Source organism: Mobula birostris, chromosome 14 (genome assembly GCF_030028105.1).
Source record: "Mobula birostris isolate sMobBir1 chromosome 14, sMobBir1.hap1, whole genome shotgun sequence".
Taxonomy (NCBI): domain Eukaryota; kingdom Metazoa; phylum Chordata; class Chondrichthyes; order Myliobatiformes; family Myliobatidae; genus Mobula; species Mobula birostris.
In genome coordinates this window covers 80658774-80680803 of record NC_092383.1, presented here as the reverse complement: position 1 = coordinate 80680803, position 22030 = coordinate 80658774, and the positions used below count along the sequence as shown (strand labels likewise).

The window sequence follows — 22030 nt, the reverse complement described above, 5'->3', positions numbered from 1 at the left end:
TTAAGAGGCTGGTTTGACATGATGACACAATTATGTAAAGGGTTTCGTAGTGAGCCTTTGTGTTCAGGTATCGGAGTTTAATAAAATGTGCTGCAGTTTTCCTTAAACCTAAAATGTCTCACTTTGTTTTATTTACGAAAACCTACATAGGCGCCCTAGCTATATGTGTCTAAGAATCTTGCACAAGATCGTGAGATCAAGAGGGTTCATCTTGTCATACGATGGAACCATTATAACAAGAGATAGCAGCTGCCTTCTAGTCTGGTGGTACGTGCTTTCAGGCTTTTGTGTCTTTTTCCTAATGGGAGAAAAGGGATGTTCGGGTTGAGCGGGATCACTGATTGTGTTGGCTGCTTTGCTGAGGGAGTGAGAAGTTTGAACAACTTCATGCTGGAGAGGTTTGCTTCGGTGGTGTACTGAGGTGTGACCACAACTTACCGCAGCTTCTTGCGGTCACGCGTAGCACAATAACAATACCAGATGGTGCATCAATTTAAAAATTGATGAGGGTTGATGTGGACGTGCCAAGTTTCTTTAGCCTCACTAGGGACTGGAGCCACTGGTGAGCTTCCTTGTCCACAGGACAAGCTATAGGTAATGTTCATTCCTAGGAACTTGACGTTTTCAACACTCTCAAATTTAGCACCATTGATGTAGAGAGGGGCATGTGCACCCTCTCCCTCCCTGAAGTCACTGATCGACTCTTTTGTTTTGCTGATATTGAGGGGAGAGGTTAAGTTTCTTGCCATGACACCATGTTACTAAGCTCGTTATCTCTCCTGTATTCGGACTCAACATTATTTCAGTTATGGCTCACTACGGTGGTATCATCAGCAAACTTGTAGATGAAGTTGGTACAGAACACAACTATGCGGTACTGACTTTACAGGGTGTATTATAGGGGGACGGTGGATTAGTAGCATCACTGCAGGACTTCGAGGCGAATGGTCCTGAGTTCAAATCCAGCCAGCTACTTGCGCGCCTTCCATCCGTGCTAGGTTGAGCGTCGAGCTAGTAACCCGGCCCTATATAGACAAATGCTAATGAAACGGCAAGGTTGCCAGCCGATGTGCCACAAGGCGTGGAAAAGAACAACAATTGGGGGCTGAGGCTGCAGCCTTGCGGAGCGCCAGTGTTGAGAATAACTGTGGGGCAGAAGTTTTGCCGCCTATCCTTACTGATTGTTAGTCAGGAAGTCAAGGGTCCAGTTTTAGGAGGAGGTGATAACTCCCAGGTTTGGGAACTGCATTTCTACTGCAGTTTCATTGTTGCAACAAGTGAGAACTGGTGAGGCCAGAACTGGATGGTATTTGTTCTCCGTCGCTTGACCAGGAAAGGCGAACGAGGCTGATAATCTTGAAATTTGTTTGCAAAATACCTCCAGCGTATTTTGTCAATAGTTTTTGAATGTCTGCTGTGTTTTAGTAGCAGTGTTGTCACAGACATTATAGGATGTAGGGCTTGGAGAAATAAGTTGCCCAAGTTGTCAATGGCTAGCCTTTGTTATCTATCCTGTGAGCAGAGTGGAGGTTCATTAACGATGAAATCATAAAGCAGACTGAGTTAGTTTTGTTCGTATTTCTCTGCCAGATCTTGGGGGCATTGTGTCTGACAAGGTGAGATCAGAGAAGCTAGCCAATGTCAGCTGTATCAAAAAGTTATCAAGTTCTATTTCTACTTTCTCCAGTATGGAGTTGTAGGAAAGGCAGGTACACCATTGGAAGTACCCTTCTCCAAGTGAGACATTAAAATGAGACTATCACTGCTGGATATAAAAGATCCCATAGCAGCAATTCAAAGAAGGGAAATTATAATCTAAATCCTTGCCAAGGTCTCTACCTCAGTCAATATTTCCAAAGCAACTTATCTGATCATCAAATGTTTGTGTGTGTGTGTGTTGTCTGCATCACTTTCTCCATTACAACAGTGATTGTACTTGAGCAATAAACTAATTTGGGTTACTTTGAAAGGGATATTAAAAGGATTACAGAAATGCATCCTCATTAACTTGCATTGATCCACTCTCTCCAGCATTTGCCCTCACTTGTGAAGATGGATTGATGTCTTAGCTGTTTTCTCTAGATATCTGGAGTCTGAGCCTGTGGTTGTAGCTCCTTGGTGGCCCTTCCTGCCTGTAGCACCCCAGGAAAACCTTGCATTGGTGCTGCTAACTAACAATGATACTATCATTGTCGTTGAGCTAATCGCTCATTGAGATGCTTAAATTCAGGATAGAACAAGAGAAAGGGATGTTAATCCTTTGTGCGGCATAGTGGTTAGCATAATGCTATTACAGTGCCAGCGGTCAAGTATCGAAGTTTATTTCCCGTCACTGCCTGTAAGGACTTTGTACATTCTCCCGTGACCACGTAGTTTTCTTCCCACTTTTCAAAGACTTACATTTAGGGGTAGAGAGTCGTGGGCATGCTATGTTGGCACCGGGAGTGTGGTGGTACGTGTGGGCTGTCCCCAGCACAATCCTCATGGATTAGATTTGGCAAACTTCCCTATATGTTTCGATGTACATGTGACAAATAAAGCTAATCTTTCAATCTGAATTTTGGGAACACAGAGCTACTAAGATTTAGATTAGATTAGATTCAACTTTATTGTCATTGGCTTTGTATCTGTACTCAGCACAATGAAATGCAGTTAACATCTAACCAGAAATGCAAAGAATAGTGTTATTTACAAAATAACTGTGAATAAAAGTAAGTGCTACAGCACACAAATATAAAAGTACTGAGACAGTACAATATGGGTGCAATACTGCTTAGCGCTGTGATGTGAGGTTCAGCAGGGTCACAGCCTCAGGGAAGAAGCTGTAACATGCTATAATGAATTCCATAATATACCAATGACTGTATTTTAAATAAGAATCATGTTACAGTGAAGGATGCTAAGTAATGTACCATTTTTTTAAAAAGCAGTAAGGAGATACTGAAGGTTCTATAATAGGGTCATTTTGCTCATGTGTCAGACTATAGAAGTACTGTGACTGACCAGTGTGCACCTGTAACTTTTAGACCCAACATTTAACCAATGGCCATTGTTGACTGCACCAAACAAGCTACAATTATATCATAAAATATTTACATCCTGTTAGGCTTGCCTACGACACACCTGTAGTAATGTCAACAGTATAACTATAAAAATAAATGTCCTGATGCAGGGTTTCATCCTGAAACGTCGACAGTTCCTTTCCTCTCTCGGGTGATGTTCAACCTGAAGAGGTCCACCGGCAGGCCGTTGGTCACTAAGTTGGCCTAAATGGTAAATGCTTCATTATGCAATATTTTGAATGTTTGTTGGTTACACTTTCTCCTTGAAGTTAGATGATTGTGGGTTGAAGGTGTACTCCAGAGATTTGAACAGATAAATAGCCACACATTTTAGTGGAGTTTTGGTCCGCATATTAAACTGAAGCTTTACCTGGCTGTAAGGGGCATTTCAGAAGCCCCAGGGCAGTATTTTACAAAGAACTAATGGGACTAGATTAGATGGGAATTTTGGTGACACTGGACAGCTCGGCTGAAGGGCCTTTTAACTTGTCGTATGACTCAGTGACTAACAAGAATATTGTCTTGGCCAGCATTAAAGGCTCAATGAAAAAACCAAACTGCTGGCTTGTTGGAAGTTCAGTCAGAAGCTGTTCATTCTGACATGTCAGTCCATGGCTTCCTCTACTGCCACGATGAGGTCATGCTCAGGTTGGAGGACCAACACATTATATTCCGTCTAGGTAGCCTCCAATCTGATGGCATGGACATTGATTTCTTGAACTTATGGTAATTGTCCTCTTGTCCGCTCTTTCACTATTCCCATTCCTGTTTCCCCCTCTCAACTTATCTCCTTAGCTGCTGGTGCTACTCCCCCTTCTCTTTCCTCCATGGTCTTCTATCCTCTCCTGATTTCCCCCTTCTCCAGCCCTTTATCTCTTTCATCAATAAACTCTGCAGCCCTTTACTTCACCCCCTTCCCCCTCTCCCAGTTTCACCTATCACCTACCACCTTGTACTACTTCACCTCCCCCACCTCCTTGGTCTGACTCCTTCCTTCTCCCTTTCCAGTCCTGATGAAGGGCCTTGTCCTGAAATATTGACTATTTTCCATAGATGTTGCCTGGCCTGCTGAGTTGCTCCAGAATTTTGTTTGTGTGTGTGTGTGTGTGTGTGTGTGTGTGTTGCTATCTGTGGAGGGAAATGGGCAGTTGACCTTTCACATCTAGACCTTTCATCAACCCATTTCCCTCTGCAGAAACTGCCAGACCTGCTGAATTCAATCTATTTGCGCCAGATTCCATCGTCCGCAGTCTCTCGTCTCCGTTAATAGTGTAGCATTAATGAAGTAGATTGGTTGATCATTGCTTTTTTTGGAATCTTGCTGCATGAGAAAGTAGCTGCCATGTTTTCTACACAGTGAAGTACATAGTGGCCTGGTAGAATGTATTCTTACCTTGTGATAACCAGTGCGTGGTATAGTTGGTCTGGGATTGCCAACAAAATGCTGCTTGGATGAGAATTTCAGTCTAAATATCCTGGTACCTTGCATTTACACTCACCTTTACCATAGCAATGTCTCCTGTGCATTGTTTCATAGGAGTAATATCAAATGAAAAATTGACTGCGAGACACATGAGATATTTGAATATATTAGTCAAAGAAGCATAATGACAAGCTTGTCTTTCCAGCATATGTCACAATCCTCAGACGAGTTAAGTTTTTGAGACGAAAGAGGGAGAGGGAAAGGGTTGAGATACAATGTCACCTATTTACTGTAAACATCCCAACTGGAATGATGAGGTACCAGTGCCTCGGCTTAACAAATATTTTGCAATAAATACACACAGCTATGAGAAAGCTCCTACATCGCATCCATGGTTTACTTAGTCCACAGTGCCTGAACAGAAGGGGAGGAAGCAGATGGGGGTGTGGGGGGGGGTGGGGGGAGTGGTTAAATTCACAGCCCATGCACATGAATGAACGGCTGAGCGGCCTCATTCCTTGGCAGCATAGCGGTTAGTGTGACGCTATTACAGCTCAGGACATCGGAGTTTGGTGTTTGATTCTGGCGTCCCCTGTAAGAAGTCTGCATGCCCTTCCCGTGAGCGTGTGGGTTCCTTTAGGCGCTCCGGCCTCCTCCCACGCTCCAAACACTTGCTGGCTTACAGGTTAATTGGCTATTGTAGATTGTCCTGCGACTAGGCTAGAGTTAAATATGTGAGTTGCTGGTGCAGATCATCCAGCCACAAGAGCCTGTCCCGCACCTTTTCTCCAAATAAAATGAAATTAGATAGCCAGTCCCTGAATGCCTTTGCAACAAGGTTCTGAAATGTCATTGATTCTCACCGTGCTGTGTGAAACCAGTTTGTCCTCTGATTGCACAATGCAAAATGCAAACATTTTCTGACCTTCGCATCATAATCTTATTCAGATACACACCCATCTTTATATTTCAGTCAAACAAATGCCTTGCCTTTTCTATGAGATCATATTTGATCTGCAAGTAAACTTCATTGTTTATTTAGAGATATGCACAGTGACAGGCCCTCCTGGGCCAATGAGCCCGTGCCACTCGATTACATCCATGTGACACATTAAGCTGTACAGCTTTGAAATGTAGGAGGAAAGCAGAGCTCCTGAAGGAAACAAATGTGGTCAATGGGAGAACATACAGACTACTTACAGACATCGGCGGAAATGAACCCAGGCTGCCGGCACTGTAAGAAGCTAACCAGAAGCCCAGGTTCAGTGAGAAGAGAGCATGGATCCTTGACTATCTATTCTTGTGGAAATGCTCTTTATAGACGTGGTCAATGGGGCGGGGGGGGGGGGGGGGGCGGCTTTTCCTGTATTGGACTGGGCTATATCCACCACTTTTGTTGGCTTTTCTGTTCCTGAGCTTTGGTGCTTCCATGTACAGTGACACTCTCCACTGTACATCTAAAGAAGTTTATCAAAGATCTAGGTGACAAGCCAAACTTGCATGTATAGGTAGAGGTGCTGCCGTACCTTTTATAATGGCACAGGACAGATCCTCTGAAATGTTAGCGCCAAGAAATTTAAAGTTACCAACCCTCTCCACCTACGATCCCCGAATGAGGGCTTCCTCATGGACCCCAGTTTCTCCTACCTGTAGTCAATAATCAGTTCTTTGGTTTTGTCTTTATAAAAAAAAAAAAAAAATTACAACTTTGACACAACACCATTCATCAGTATGGGACAGGTATTTTGGTCTAAATACTTTCCTGCTCAAATTTCTGGAGTAGGATTAGACCACATCCTCCAAGAATACTTTCAAACAGAACTCAAAGTTTGCAGTAAATTTATCATCGAAGTACATACATGTCACCATATCCTACCCTGAGATTCATTTTCTTGGGGCATACACACTAAATACAAAGAAACACAATAGAATCAATGAAAAACTGTACACGACAAAGGAGGATAAACAACCAATGTGGAAAGGCCAACAAATTGTGGAAATACATAAAAATAAAATAGTAGTACATATGAATATTGAGGAGTCTTTAAAAGCGAGTCCATAGGTTGTGTACTCAGTTCACTGTTCGGGTGAGTGACATTATCCCCTCTGGATCAGGAGTCTGAGGGATGGCGAGGAATAACTGTTCCTGAATCTGGTGGTGAGGGAGTCGGCAACGTGACTTGGATTCTGTGAGATTCCCACAGTATTACTGACGTTGCTTCTCTTACTGGTAACACCCCCTTTCATGGTGAGTTGTTGTACTACTATGGTAGTTGAATGCTTTGACACAACCTGTCCCAGTTAGGACAAACTTGAAACAGCCAGAGGAAATCAGCCTAAAGGAACATAAGGCACAAGAAAACAGACAAAATGCTAGAGGAACTCAGCAGGCCAGGCAGCATCTATGGAAAAGAGTGAACAGTCGACGTTTTGGGCTAAGACATTCATCAGGACTGCTGAAGGGTCTCGGCCCGAAACATCAACTGTTTACTCTTTTCCATAGATGTTGCCTGGCCTGCTGAGTTCCTCCGGCATGTTTTGTGTGTGTTGCTTTGGATTTTCCAGATCTACAGCTTTTCTCGTGTTTGTGATGCATGAGAAACAAATTGTTTTTTGCTGAATTAAATTTGAAACAGGTGCTGCAGCAGATTAGGAACCAGTATCACTCAGCGTGATTCTTCAGCTAATTTCCCAAGAAAAATTGTTTCCTTCACATTGCAGAAGAGCTGAAAACTTACCTTTAAAAGCATTAACAATGGGTGATGCAGTGGTTACATCTTAAATCCCACTTTCTCAGTTGTGGAACTTAAGTCTGGTTAATTGTCTGCAATGTAAGCCAAGTCTCGATATTCGTCCAGCTGGTAAAGTAGGCTGGGAAATAGCAGATGGAATTTGATGTTGACATGTGTGGTGTTGCACTTTGTCAGGACAAAACGGGGTAGGACTTGCACAGTTAACCGTAGAGCACTGAGAAGTGGGTTAGAACCAAGGGATGTGGGAGTGCAGATCCTTAATTCCTTGAAAATGGTGTCACAGGTACATAGGGTCATAAAGGGAGATTTTTGATATATTGGCCTTCATAACTCAGAGTACAGCAGTTGGGATTTAATGTTGAAGCTATCTAAGAAGTTAATAAGGCCGCATTTGGAGTGTTGTGCATATTTCTAATCACCTCCTTGTAGGAAAGCTATCAGTAAGATTTCATGATAATAAACCTGATTCAGATTCTGAAGATTGGAAGAGTACAAAGATGTTGAGGAGCTGAGTTGAAAAGTTTGAATGGGTAGAGGCTTTATTTCCCTGGAGTGTAGAAGAAGGAGAGGAGATTCAATAATGGTATACAAAATCATAAGGGGTATAGATAGGGTAAATGCAAGCAGGCTTTCCTTGCTCAGACTAGAACTAGAGGTTGTAGGTTAAGGATGAAAGGTGAAGTAATTAAGAGAAACCTGAGGAGGAATTTTGACACTCAGAGGGAGGTATGAGTGGTGGATGTGGGCTCAGTTGCAATATTTAAGAGGCGTTTGAAGAGGTAGGGGAGTTGATGGTGCAGGTCAATGAGACTAGGCAGAGTTTCAGTTCAACATGGAACAAATGGGCCGAATGTGCTGTCGTGCTCTATGACTCTATGGTATTGACGGCTGTGCATCCACTGGATTATTGTTGTAGCTCCTCTGAATCCCTAGTGCCGTTCAGAGGAGGTGTGTGAATCTGAGAAAGAAATCAACCATTCTTACTGGGTCTAGCCTGTGTGTGATTCCGAACCTACCAGTGATTGTCTCACGTGGTTGTCACTGTTCGGTTGGAACTGAGAGCCATCAATAGATGCAGCAATGATTAAAGGGGAGATAAGTGAAGATGTAAACCGACAGGTCACAAAGTCTGAGGAGTTTGGCTTCTGGAACAGCTTCTTGCAGAGTTGCTTGGGTGTGCCATGACATAAAGTCCACTAATGTTTGCTTTTTCTGTGAAGGTTTAATGTTCCTATTGCATTCTAAGTGTGATTCCTCCAGGCAGTCAGGTCTGGACCTGCAACCACATTAGTCACACCTGACATCAAACCCTCTCGGTGATCTGAATAGTCCTTCTCAATCACCACCCTCTGCTCCTACCTCCAAGCTAATTTTGAATCTACCTGCAGTATTGTGCAAAACTCTTAGGCACACATATATAGCTGGGGTGCCTAAGACTTTTGCACAGTACTGTATTTGTCAGTGTAGGATGGAGAGAGAGTTTGTGAAACTGGCAGGAATGGTGAGGGTGCAGCGCTGCAGGAAGGAAGTGGGACAGGAGACAGAGAAGGGGTGCCGGGGTGGGGGTGAGGCACAGGTGCAGATGCACCCAATCTGGAGACACCAGGTAAGGTCATTTGATTCCAAATAATTGGTTTGTTGATCATTACAGAACGTCTCTCTGGTGCTTCACACTCCCCCCCCCCCCCCCTCCCTTCCTCTTTTTTTTTCCCAGCCATGATTCCCCTCTCCCTGCCCTCTTCCCACTCTCAGTTCGCAATAGAGGCCCGTATCAGAATCAGGTTTATCATCACTCACATATGTCATGAAATTTGATTTTTTTTTTTTTTTTGTTTCCTGCTGCAGTACAATATAACACGTAAAATTACTACAGTGCTGTGCAAAAGTCTTAGGCATCCTAGTAATGTGACTAGTTCTCCCTGGATTCCGATGGGAACTAACCTTCTATACCAGCCTACTATGCAGAACCTTGTCAAGGACTTGCTGAAGTCCAAATAAACAACATCTACCCTATCCTCATCTGATTTTGTTATTTCTTCTTCAAGAAACATTAAAAGGAGGCGCGGTAGTGTAGCAGTTAGCACATTTATTTTACAGCACCAGTGACCTCTTATCGGAGTTTGATTCCCGCCACTGTCTATAAGGAGTTTGTGTGTTCTCACTGTGACCGTGTGGGTTTCCTCCGGGTGCTTCAGTTTCCTCTCGCCTTTCAAAGACCTACCGGTGAGGGTTAGTGAGCTGTGCCCATGCTATGTTGGTGACACTTTCGGACTACTCCAGCACCACCTTGCTGATTTGATTTGACTCAACCAATGCGTTTCAATGTATGTTTCGATGTATAAGTGACAAAAAAAGCTAATCTTTAACTTTTTAAAAAAAAAAACACGATTTTCCACATACTCTGCATGCTGACTCCTAATCAGACTCTGTCTATCAAAATGCTGGTAGATCCTGTCCCTCATTCCCTCCAAAGACCCCTCTACTGATGGCAGGCTTGTTGCGTATACACAGAACAAGAACGATAACAGAGTACTAAGTCTGAACATTGTACATGCTGGGGAACTTGCAGTGTGGGAACGACGAACCGGGCGTGCCGAGACAAATGTGCGCGTCCTCGAAAGCTTGCGTATGCGTAACAAGGCTGATCTCCTGGTCGTTACCTGGATTGTCCTTGCTACCTTCTTAAACAACGAATAACATCAGCCACATTCCATTCCTTGGAAACTTCATAGGTAATTTTCTTGAATGATCTTGACATAAACTTAAGCTTGCCCGGCTCTGCCAGTCAATGAGATGACCAAGATGATCTTTATCCAAGGTCCATCTTCCTGCCTGTTCCCCAAAACCCCAAATATCGATTATGCTCAGCCAAATCAGTTTGACTCTATCATCGGTGGGAGCTTGCTGTGCCTGCACTGGGTGCGGTGATAGCGCTTTGGCCAAACTTTGTCCCCAGTGAACATTTTGGGAAATTCTGAGGACATGTAAGCTCTGTTGTTGACAAAGTAATAGTGTGTGCCCTTTAAGTGCACTTGGGTAAGCATGCAAAGAGAATGATTTAATTGCATATCTGTTTTTCTTGTTTATAGCACCAGAATGTATAATTACAGTACTGGGATATAGCAATCGCATATGCAGTTCACATATTATATCTACCCAATTTCTGAAACCCTGCTAATAATAGCAGAAGACATCACTGCCTTGTACTTAATAAGCCTGCTCTAACTGATTAGAATCTTGTAAGGTTTATTTGGCCAATGTGCTGTTGAACATAACAAACTGGTGATAATGTGCAGATTGTTACCACAAAGTAAGGTCAATGTGAGTAAAGCAGCTGGATTGAAAGGAGTTGGATAACTACATGAGAGAGAGAAAGAAACAGAACAGTAACAACTTGATATTGCATGAAAGACATTCATTTTAAAGAAAAAACAAGATCCCAAAGCATTTATTAAAAAAAAAAGGAGCAGGAGAAGGTTGTATGCTAGTTCAACCTCCATTAAGATGATGATTGACCATCAGAGTTGTTTTCCCCCAAACAATTTCCATTTTTTTGCCAGTTCTGAAATCAGTCTGTCCTGGTTTTCAATATGGCTAGTGTTTTATCTGTCGCTGCTTCCTAGACTGGGTCTTTCCAACAGTTCAAACCAGCAAAGAGGAGAACTTCCAGGTCTTCAGGTTAAGGGTTTGATCTCTTTTCTGAAGACTTGGAAGGATCAGAGGAAGGAGCAGTACAGAAATGAGCCCTTTCCATTCAACTCACCCATGGCAACCACATTGCCTATTTGCACGAATCCCATTAGTCAAGTGAGTCCCTGTGCCACTTCCATCCAAGTGCCCTGTCTAAATGCCTTTTAAACGTTGGAATTGTCTGGATGTTGGGGTCGTGATGATGGATGCTGCTTTTCCTGCGACAATGCTCCAAATAGATGTGCTCAATGGTGGGGAGAGCTTTACCCGTGGTGGACTGAGCCTTGTCCTCTACTTTTTGTAGGATTTTCTGTTCAAGAACATTGGTGTTTTCATACCAGGCTGTAAGGGAACCGATCAATATACTCTCCTCCACACATCTATAGACGTTATTCAAAGTTATAGATGTCATACCAAATTTTTGCCAACTGCTAAGCTATGCTTTCTTAGCAATTGCACCTGTGTGCTGGGCCCAGGGCAGATCCTCAGAAATGATAGCTCAGAGGAATTTAAAAATGCTGACCTTCTCCACCTTTGATCCCCAAAGAGGACTGCTCATGGACCTCCAGTTTCCTTCTGCTGAAGTCAATAATCAGCTTCTTGGTCTTACTGACATTGAGTAAGAGGTTGTTGTTATGGCACCACTCAGTCAGATTTTCAATCTCCCTCCTTTAAACTTAAATATGGCATTGGAGCTGTGCTTACTCCTACAGTCATAAGTGAGCAGAGCACGGGATTTTCGCCTATTATTGGGGTCCTTTTGCATACTTACAAAATGCTTGTAAATTTTCTGTTGCATCTTCTTGCTTCCCAATTTTAGCTTTGCAATCTCATCCTCCAAAGAACTAATGCTAACTAACAGTGTAGGGTCATATGGAGAGATGGCATTGCCTACCAAGTCTGTGTGAAACATCAACCACCCGTTCACATGGATCCTACATTCACCTCATTTTCTTCAAATCTGCTCACTTTACCATCAGCTCCCAACAGATTTTAATGCTCAGCTACACACATTCAGCAGTTTACAGTGGCTAACCTACACAACCCACACAACTGGGGATATGGGAGATACCCAGAACACCCAAAGGAAAACCATGTAGTCACACAGATGTCTGCTAAGGTCAACATTGAACCCTAGTCTCTGGCACTGTAAGGTAGCACCTCCACTAGTAATGCAACTATGCTCATCCTCTATATGTACTTGTGGAAGCCCTCATGGCCTGGAATAAAAAGTTGATGTTTTGGACTGAGACCGTTCATTGGGAAGCTGCCTGACCTGCTCAGTTTCTTCAGCATTTTGTGGTGGTGTTCTGCATTTCCAGCATTTGCAGATTCTTCTGGGTTCAGCAGACTCTTGTGTTTGTGATTTTCTGCTCTTCTGGCCTGTTTTTTTTTTTAAAAAATTATTTCTGCTTTAATGGTATCTCACAACAATGCTACAAAAGAACATTTGACTTGGAATCATATAGGAAGATCTCAAGTTAGCAAAAAAACTTGGTCAAACTGAGAGATTTTAAAAAAACATTTCAGAGCAGAGGAATATAAGGGCACATAAATTTAGTGGTGGGTATAAGGCATGTAGTCTGAGCAATTGTAGGAGGTGGAAGAGCAATAACATTGGGCTAGAGTTCAGATTTGGAGGAGATAAGGAAGCCTGAAGCATTATAGAATTGGAACATACAGATAAGAGGAATGGTGTATATTATTGTACATTGAGACATCTGGTAATAGGGATGAGAAGTTTTAAAATTCTTGTTTGTAGTTCTCAGAATCAAATAAACACATGAAAAACATTCAATAGTACAAACAGACATGATTTTTACAAGAGTACCAGGAAGCATCACGATTGGTATGGTCCAGAAAAGGAATGAAATTTTCATTCTGTGGCCAATTCAGGACTCCAATTATAGATTCTGTCCTTTCAGGTACTAGATTTGCATTTAAGAGAACCAGGACTGGAGGAGGAACAGCGATCTAATTTCTGATTGGTGTTTTATCTTGAGCTAGGATACATATAACAGAGTTTACTTGGGCTCAGGTTTATTTTGGTGGAAAGGGTAAGAAGGTAGCCAGCAGAGCCTTGAAATAGGTTCATTAGTATTGATGTGTCTTCAGTGAAACCCTTTATTCCACCTTCCTTGAATCAAATCAGTTGTTCATTCTTTTTCAATTTGCAGAGCCCAACAATCTGACGAGTTGCCTCAAGGCTCTGTACCTTCAGCAAGCTCCCTGTACCTTCGTTGTCGTCCATATTGTAGGCGCCATCGTACTTTTCATGACAGATGGGATTTTGGTAAGTAGACATGAAGACCACAACTCCTCAGAATTTGTCTATAATTGGATTTTAGTACAAAGGAGAAGGAATATGACTCATCCATGCTGACCAAGATGTGTATGCTGATTCCACTTTCCTGCATTCTGCCCATATCCCTCTTGTCCTTTTCTATCTATCTATCCTGGCCTGCTGAGATCCTCCAGCATTTTGTGTGTTGCTCAGACTTCCAGCATCTGCATGTTTTCTCTTGTATCTATCTATCTATCTATCTATCTATCTATGCAAACGCTTTTGAAATATTGTCATTGCGCCCGCCTCTACCTTCTCTTCTGGCAGCTTGTTCCATACATCCACCATCTTCTATGTGGGGGGGAAAAAGCTGTTCCTCATGTTCTCCAGTCACTGGGTCCAAATCCTGGAACTTCCTTCTCCAAAACACAGTAGGATCACCTTCACCAGAAGGACTCTGGCAATTCAAGAAGCTGGCTCGCCAACTGCTTCATGCCAATACTTCATGCCAGATGAAAGTTCAGCTTCAGTTACTTTATTAGCGCTCTCTTCCGATAACGTGTCTGAAATGAGGGTGTAAGTGGCAGAGTGGGAACTGCCCGGACCTGTTGGCCTTCCTACATGAAAAAGATTAAATTAATTCCTATCATAATCAAGCCATTAACATCTGCTGAGGTGTGACTTTTAATTGCAGCAGTTAGTAATATTATGTAACCATCTCAGCATAGGCTCGTAAAGAATTAACTATTACTATAAATACAGGCTAACAGCAACATTACTCGACAATGCATGGGAATAATAACAAGAAGGCCATTTCCAATCAATAAACACATCTAGGGTAAACATGATTTGGGTAAATACAAAACATAAAAGTTTGAATGTTCCTTTAAAGGAAAGTAGGATTGTTTATATGTAGGAACACTGACCACCCATGCAAATTCACAGTTCCCCAGAGAGTAATAATATAACTCACACCAGTATAAACTTAGATTAAAGTTGAATTGACAAAATATTTTAAACTATACCAGAAAAAATAAAGGGCCCATAACACACATATTAGCCTAAAGTTTGCACATAATCGTTGGAGCTCATTTGTTGTGAAGTCAATCCAGGTTTGCTTCACTCCGTTTACTCACAGTAACCAACAATTCTACCTGAAACACAGTCCAAGGAAAGCATAAGTAAATATCCAAGGAATTTCTAAGGACAAGACATCTCGAACTTTCTCCAAGGTCCTGTGATAACTAGCTATTTAAAAGTTATCTGAACATTCTCCATGAGACTATTGTCTGCCTGAGGGCTTCCTGACAGCAGTATCTGTCCTTCTAAATGAGTTCATGTTCATCTGCTATGTTTGCTGTCTGTTTCCATTTTCCTTCTTTCTACTTCTTCCAAAACTCCTCACTCTTCCTAAAAAAAAAAAATGGCTAAGGTATCTTATTGGGCAAAGTGTTGACAAGACAAATCCTATTGGCTAAAGAACAAGCCTAACTTAATCAACTGAATTATTATATTAAGCAAAAAAAAATACTCGATTGTACAATGTAATTAAAGGAGCACATTGCATTTCAAGAAAACCTGCAGATAATAAAATGCCCAACAGCATAATTGTATTAATACAATAACACATCATCTAAATCGGGGTCTTACAATTACAATTGGTAGGATACGTCAGGAGCACAACTACTAGCTGCTAGTACTGTAAACGCCAAGTGCTGATATTTGCAATGAGCAAATAGTGAGTGATCTGTGGGCAAAGTTAACTGATGGTCCTCACTAAAAGTCTTTGTTTCCTAGTCATTTGACAGAGATAGCAGGCTACAGGGACAGATCAGAATCAGAATTATTATCACCGGCATGTGACGTGAAATTTGTTAACCTAGCAGAGGTTCAATGCAATACATAATATAGAAGTGATAATAATAATAAATAAGTTACAGTATACATATATTGAATAGATTAAAATGTGCAAAAAACAGAAATGCCGTATATTAAAAATAGTGAGGTAGTATCGAAGGGTTCAATGTCCATCTAGAAATCGGATGGCAGAGGGGAAGAAGCTGTTCCTGAATCGCTGAGTGTGTGCCATCAGGCTTCTGTACCTCCTACCTGATGGGAAGGAGAAAAGGGCATGCCCTGGGTCGAGGTCCTTAATAATGGATGCTGCGTTTTCAAGATACTGCTCCCTAAAGATGTCCTGGAAACTTTGTAGGCTAGTGCCCAAGATGGAGCTGACTAGTTTTACAACCTTCTGCAGCTTCTTTCGGTCCTGTGCAGTAGCCCCTCCGTACCAGACAGTGATGCAGCCTGTCAGAATGCTCTCCATGGTACAACTATAGAGGTTTTTGAGTTTATTTGTTGACATGCCAAATCTCTTCAAACTCCTAATGAAGTACAGCTGCTGTCTTGCCTTCTTTATAACTACATCAATATGTTAGGACCAGGTCATATCCTCAGATCTTGACACCCAGGAACTTGAAACTGCTCAGTCTTTCCACTTCTGATCCCTCTGAGGATTGGTATGTGTCCCTTCGTCTTGTCCTTCATGAAGTCCACAAGCAGCTCTTTTGTCTTTCTGACGTTGAATGCCAGGTTGTTGCTGTGGCATCATTCCACTGGTTGGCATATCTCAGTCCTGTTACCCGTCTCGTCACCACCTGAGATTCTACCAACAATAGTTATATCGTCATCAGATTTGTAGATGGTATGAGAGAGTAGCGCAGTGGATTAAGCACACACCCCTGACGTGCACCAGTGTTGATCGCCGGCGAGAAGGATATGTTATCACCAATCTGCACAGTTTGTAGTCTTCTGGTTAAGAAGTCAAGGATCCAATTGCAGAGGGAGGTACAGAGGCCCAGGTTCTGCAACTTCTCAATCAGGATTGTGGGAATGATGGTATTAAATGATGAGCTATAGTCGATGAACAGCATCCTGACATAAGTGTTTGTACTGTCCAGGTGGTCTAAAGCCATGTGGAGCGCCATTGAGATTGTGTCTGCCATTGACCTCTTGTGGCAATAGGAAAATTGCAATGGGTCCAGGTCCTTGCTGAGGCAGTCTAATCTTGACCAACCTCTCAAAGCATTTCATCACTGTAGATGTGAGTGCTACCGAGCGATAGTCATTAAGGCAGCTCACATTATTCTTCTTAGGCACTGGTATAATTGTTGCCTTTTTGAAGCAAGTGGGAACTTCCACCCGTACCAGTGAAAGGTTGAAAATGACCTGATAAGTTGCAGGTGATCACAGAGATCAGGGAGGAATGTTGGGTAGACCCTAAGGAGATTGCAAATGGGAAGGTTTTGAGCCAAGAGTGTCATTCACAGTGAAGGGCACTCATGCCATAGGTGGGAGGTCCAGTTTCAGAGATAACTTCCTGACAGCAAGGGGGCTGTAGACATGGGGTCTTTAAAATGGTAAGCAGCATTGTGATTGGTGGAAAGGGGGATTGAGTAATTGATTAAATGGGGTGGATTGTCTGGATTGCATGGAAGTACATTTACATAATCTGGGACAATATTGGGGATAGAAGGGCAAAATGGCTAATTGAATTAGTACTTTAATCTCTGTCATTAATGGATTCTGAAGCTGTAAAGAAACAAAAATGGGGCGATTAGTTTTCACACACCTCTGTTGTGTTTGATCTCTGACAGGGTGAGTACTCTGGGTTTGTGTACACCTATGCTGTCGAGAAACCACTGTTCATCGAGCCTCGGGTGGCAGGTTACCTCAGCAGCCTCTTCTGGGCCTCCATTACTTTAGGGAGATTGGCGTCAATTCCAGTGTCTTGGAAACTGCGACCTGCAACCATGGTGATTATAAACCTGGTGAGTATTTTTGTCAAGGCACGGTTCATCCTGGTATCTTCCATTATGACGGCTGTGGTGGATTCTGACTTTCACGTCTAAATGTATATTCCCTCACTAAAGGACAGGGTCATCCCAGGGCCCTGCATTGCCCTGATTGGCTGGCTGTGGAACGCAATGATTTAATGTTGGGGATTCAGGACAGGCAGCACCTTTTACCCAAATTGCTAATACAAAAGGTCATAATTTTAAGGTGATTGGAGGAAAGACCAATATAAGAAGGATGTCAAAGGTAGTTTTTTTTTTATATATATACAGAGATTAGTAAATGCATGGAACATGCTGCTAGGGGTGGTGGCAGAAGCAGAGACATTTAAGAGACTCTTGGACAGGTACTTGGATGAAAGAAAATGAGGCTGTGGGAAGAAAGCATTAGATTGCTCTTGGAATAGGGTAAGAGGCTATCAAAACACCGTGGGCCTGTGATTTACTGTTCTATACTTTTCTATGTTCTGGCCTGGATTTTTTTTTATTAGTCTGCGGTTCAAGCATTCCCGTCTCCTGGTTAGGTGGTCAGGGGTTCAAGGTTTACACCAGAGTGCAGAGAGAAAACACAGCTAATGCTACTGCTAATGGAACTTCCCGCAGCTCATGCAAAGGCTGAAGACCAAATACAGGTAAACAGGACGAGTACAGATAAACACAATGGTAGGCATGGATATGACGAGCCTGTTTCTGTGCTCTATAACACCAAGGCAATGCTCCGATCTCTTGGAAGCAATTAGACGAGATCACAGGAATTTAAAATTAACTTGGGGCTTGTCTAAGGACGGGTGTGGGGCTGTAGCAGTGGGTATTACTGCCTCCCAGCTCCAGTGGAATGGAATTTAGGAGGCTTTTGTGTGAAGTTTGCATACTCTCTCCGTGTCTGCCTGGGTTTCTTCGGGGTGTTTTGAATTCTATTTACTGTTGTGTCCTATTGAAAATTGCCCCTCGCTGTAGTTTAATGGCAAAAAATAGATTAAAGAGAAGTTGATAGACATGGAAGGGAGAGAATAAGTTGCAAGTGTGCAGGGACATAAAGAGAATGGACACATAGGGTTGCTTCACAATGAGCTGCAGTGGATTTAATAGGCTGAATGGCCACTTTTTCTGTTATAATTACAAGATATGTTAAATACATGTGTAATACACACATTAACATCCACAGGAAACGGGAGCAGAGGTAGTAAAGACTGCCTCTGGAGCTCGCTCCACCATTCAATGAGATCCTGGCTGATCTTCAGCCTTGAAATCTATCATCCACTGGAATCCCATCAATGATTGAATGTCCACAGACTTTTTTGCCCAATTCTAAAGATTCAACACCATATACGTAAAGAATGTTGAATGTTCATTCACAAACAGCCCCAGATATTTTGAGACTGTGACCTATTTTTCCAGACTTCTCAGCCAAGGAAACAACTTCCTCGTATGGATTCCATCAAATCCTTTTTTTGTTTCATTGAGACATCAGCCATTATTCAAAAGAACTGACAGCTAGACTACTCTATCCGTGCATGCATGACAGAGTTGTCCTCCCAAGAACCAGTCTGGTTAACCTTTGCCACACTCCTACAGCTAAAAAGTCCTTTAGATATGAAAAGAGGATTTTTCACCATACTCCAGGGTGTGGTCTGCTGTCATTAAGGCCCAACATAATCATAGGATGTTATTCTTAATACTCAAACCCTTTTGTAAAACCACCCATGTGCTACCACATGCAAATTTCTTACAGACATTAATTGGAAAATAAAGAAATACAACAGGGTTTATGGAAATCTATACATAAGGAAAGACTGACAAACAATGTGCAAAAGAAGATGAACTGTGGAAATAAAAATAAATTTTAAGACTAAGAACATGAGGTGTAAATGAGTCCTTGAAAATGCGTCTGTAGTTTGTGGAATCAGTTCAGAGTTGTGGTGAGTGAAGCTATTCACGGTGGTTCAGGAGCCTGATGACTGAGGGCAATAACTGTTACTGAACCAGGTGATGTGGGACTTAAGGCTCCTGTACCTCCTGCCAGATGGTAGTAACAAGAAGAGATGGTGTGGGTCTTTGATGGTTGCTGTTTCCTTGTGGCATCACTCCACGTAACTTTGCTCAGTGCTAGGGTGGGCTTTTCCTGTGATGGACTGGGCTATATGCACCAGTTTCTGTCAACTTTTCCGTTCCCGGGCCTGGGTGTTCTTAATGAAGATGGGTGCGGTACTCCTCCCTGTTCCTCATTTGTCCTATCATCCATCAAAATCTCTTGATGAGATAGAAGCCAAAGGTCACATTCAACCTCTTGAAAGGAGGTAAAATGGTCAGAGAGTTCTAGAACACTACAGGACAGAAAAGGACCTTGGCTCATCAATGCCCAACTACTTATCTGCCTAGTCCATCAACCTGCACGTGGACCATAGCCCTCCATACCCTTCCCATCCATGTACCTATCCAAATTTCTCCTGAATGTTGAAATCAAACCTGCATCCACCACTTTAGTTGGCAGCTTGTTCCACATTCTCACTAGCCTGTGAGAGATGAAGTTCTCAGGTTCCCCTTAATCATTTCACCTTTCACCCTTAACCCATGACCTCCAGTAGTCTCACCCAACCTCATTGGAAAAAGCCTACTTGCACTTACCTATGTCTATTACCCTCATAATTTTGTATATCTCTATCAAATCGACCTTCGGACTTTGAAGTTCCAGGGAATGAAATCCTATCCTATACAACCTTTTCCTATAACTCGGGTCCTCAAGTCCTTGCAATATTCTTGTAAATTTTATCTGCACTCTTTCTATCTCATTGACATCTTTCCTGTGGGTAGGTGACCAAAACTGTACGCAATACTCTAAATAAAGTCTCACCAACTTTTTGTACAACTGAAACATAACAGTCCAACTTCTATTCTCAGTACTTTGACTTGTGAAACCCAATGTGTCAAAAGTTTTCTTTGCGACCTTATAGAACATAGAATAGTACAGCAGAGTACAGGCCCTTCAGCCCACAATGTTGTGCCGACCCTCAAACCCTGCCTCCCATATCAGCCCCCACCTTAGATTCCTCCATATACCTGTCTAGTAGTCTCTTAAACTTCACCAGTGTACCTGCCTCCACCACTGACTCAGGCAGTGCATTCCACGCACCAACCACTCTCTGAGTAAAAAACCTTCCTCTAATATCCCCCTTGAACTTCCCACCCCTTACCTTAAAGCCATGTCCTCTTGTATTGAGCAGTGATGCCCTGGGGAAGAGGCGCTGGCTATCCACTCTATCTATTCCTCTTATTATCTTGTATACCTCTATCATGTCTCTTCTCATCCTCCTTCTCTCCAAAGAGTAAAGCCCCAGCTCCCTTAATCTCTGATCATAATGCATACTTTCTAAACCAGGCAGCATCATGGTAAATCTCCTCTGTACCCTTTCCAATGCTTCCACATCCTTCCTATAGTGAGGTGACCAGAACTGGACACAATACTGCAAGTGTGGCCTAACCAGAGTTTTATAGAGCTGCATCATTACATCGCGACTCTTAAACTCTATCCCTCGACTTATGAAAGCTAACACCCCATAAGCTTTCTTAACTACCCTATCCACCTGTGAGGCAACTTTCAGGGATCTGTGGACATGTACCCCCAGATCCCTCTGCCCCTCCACACTACCAAGTATCCTGCCATTTACTTTGTACTCTGCCTTGGAGTTTGTCCTTCCAAAGTGTACCACCTCACACTTCTCCGAGTTGAACTCCAACTGACACTTCTCAGCCCACTTCTGCATCCTATCAATGTCTCTCTGCAATCTTTGACAATCCTCTACACTATCTACAACACCACCAACCTTTGTGTCGTCTGCAAACTTGCCAACCCACCCTTCTACCCCCTACATCCAGGTCGTTAATAAAAATCACGAAAAGTAGAGGTCCCAGAACAGATCCTTGTGGGACACCACTAGTCACAATCCTCCAATCTGAATGTACTCCCTCCACCACCACCCTCTGCCTTCTGCAGGCAAGCCAATTCTGAATCCACCTGGCCAAACTTCCCTGGATCCCATGCCTTCTAACTTTCTGAATAAGCCTACCCTGTGGAATCTTGTCAAATGCCTTACTAAAATCCATATAGATCACATGCACTGCACTACCCTCATCTATATGCCTGGTCACCACCTCAAAGAACTCTATCAGGCTTGTTAGACACGATCTGCCCTTCACAAAGCCATGCTGACTGTCCCTGATCAGACCATGATTCTCTAAATGCCTATATATCCTATCTCTAAGAATCTTTTCCAACAGCTTTCCCACCACAGACGTAAGGCTCACTGGTCTACAATTACCCGGACTATCCCTACTAACTTTTTTGAACAAGGGAACAACATTTGCCTCCCTCCAATCCTCAGGTACCATTCCCGCGGACAACGAGGACATAAAGATCCTAGCCAGAGGCTCAGCAATCTCTTCTCTCGCCTCGTGGAGCAGCCTGGGGAATATTCCGTCAGGCCCCGGGGACTTATCTGTCCTAATGTATTTTAACAACTCCAACACCTCCTCTCCCTTAATATCAACATGCTCCAGAACATCAACCTCACTCATATTGTCCTCACCATCATCAAGTTCCCTCTCATTGGTGAATACCGAAGAGAAGTATTCATTGAGGATCTCGCTCCCTTCCACAGCCTCCAGGCACATCTTCCCACCTTTATCTCTAATCAGTCCTACCTTCACTCCTGTCATCCTTTTTTTCTTCACATAATTGAAGAATGCCTTGGGGTTTTCCTTTACCCTACTCGCCAAGGCCTTCTCATGCCCCCTTCTTGCTCTTCTCAGCCCCTTCTTAAGCTCATTTCTTGATTCCCTATATTCCTCAATAGACCCATCTGATCCCTGCTTCCTAACCCTCACGTATGCTGCCGCCTTCCACCTGACTAGATTTTCCACCTCACCTGTCACCCATGGTTCCTTCCCCCTACCATTCTTTATCTTCC

General features: G+C 42.9%; 1 protein-coding gene across 2 annotated transcripts in view; it reads left to right on the top strand.

Annotated features, from left to right (window-relative positions):
- Positions 1 to 22030, top strand: part of mfsd4aa (major facilitator superfamily domain containing 4Aa) — a 78436-nt gene that overhangs the window by 47660 nt on the left and 8746 nt on the right. For both annotated transcript variants that reach the window (XM_072278742.1, XM_072278743.1), the window contains exons 5-6: positions 13106 to 13221; positions 16869 to 17042. In XM_072278742.1, the coding sequence (XP_072134843.1) occupies positions 13106 to 13221; positions 16869 to 17042 (290 nt within the window). The remainder of the gene's footprint in view (positions 1 to 13105; positions 13222 to 16868; positions 17043 to 22030) is intronic.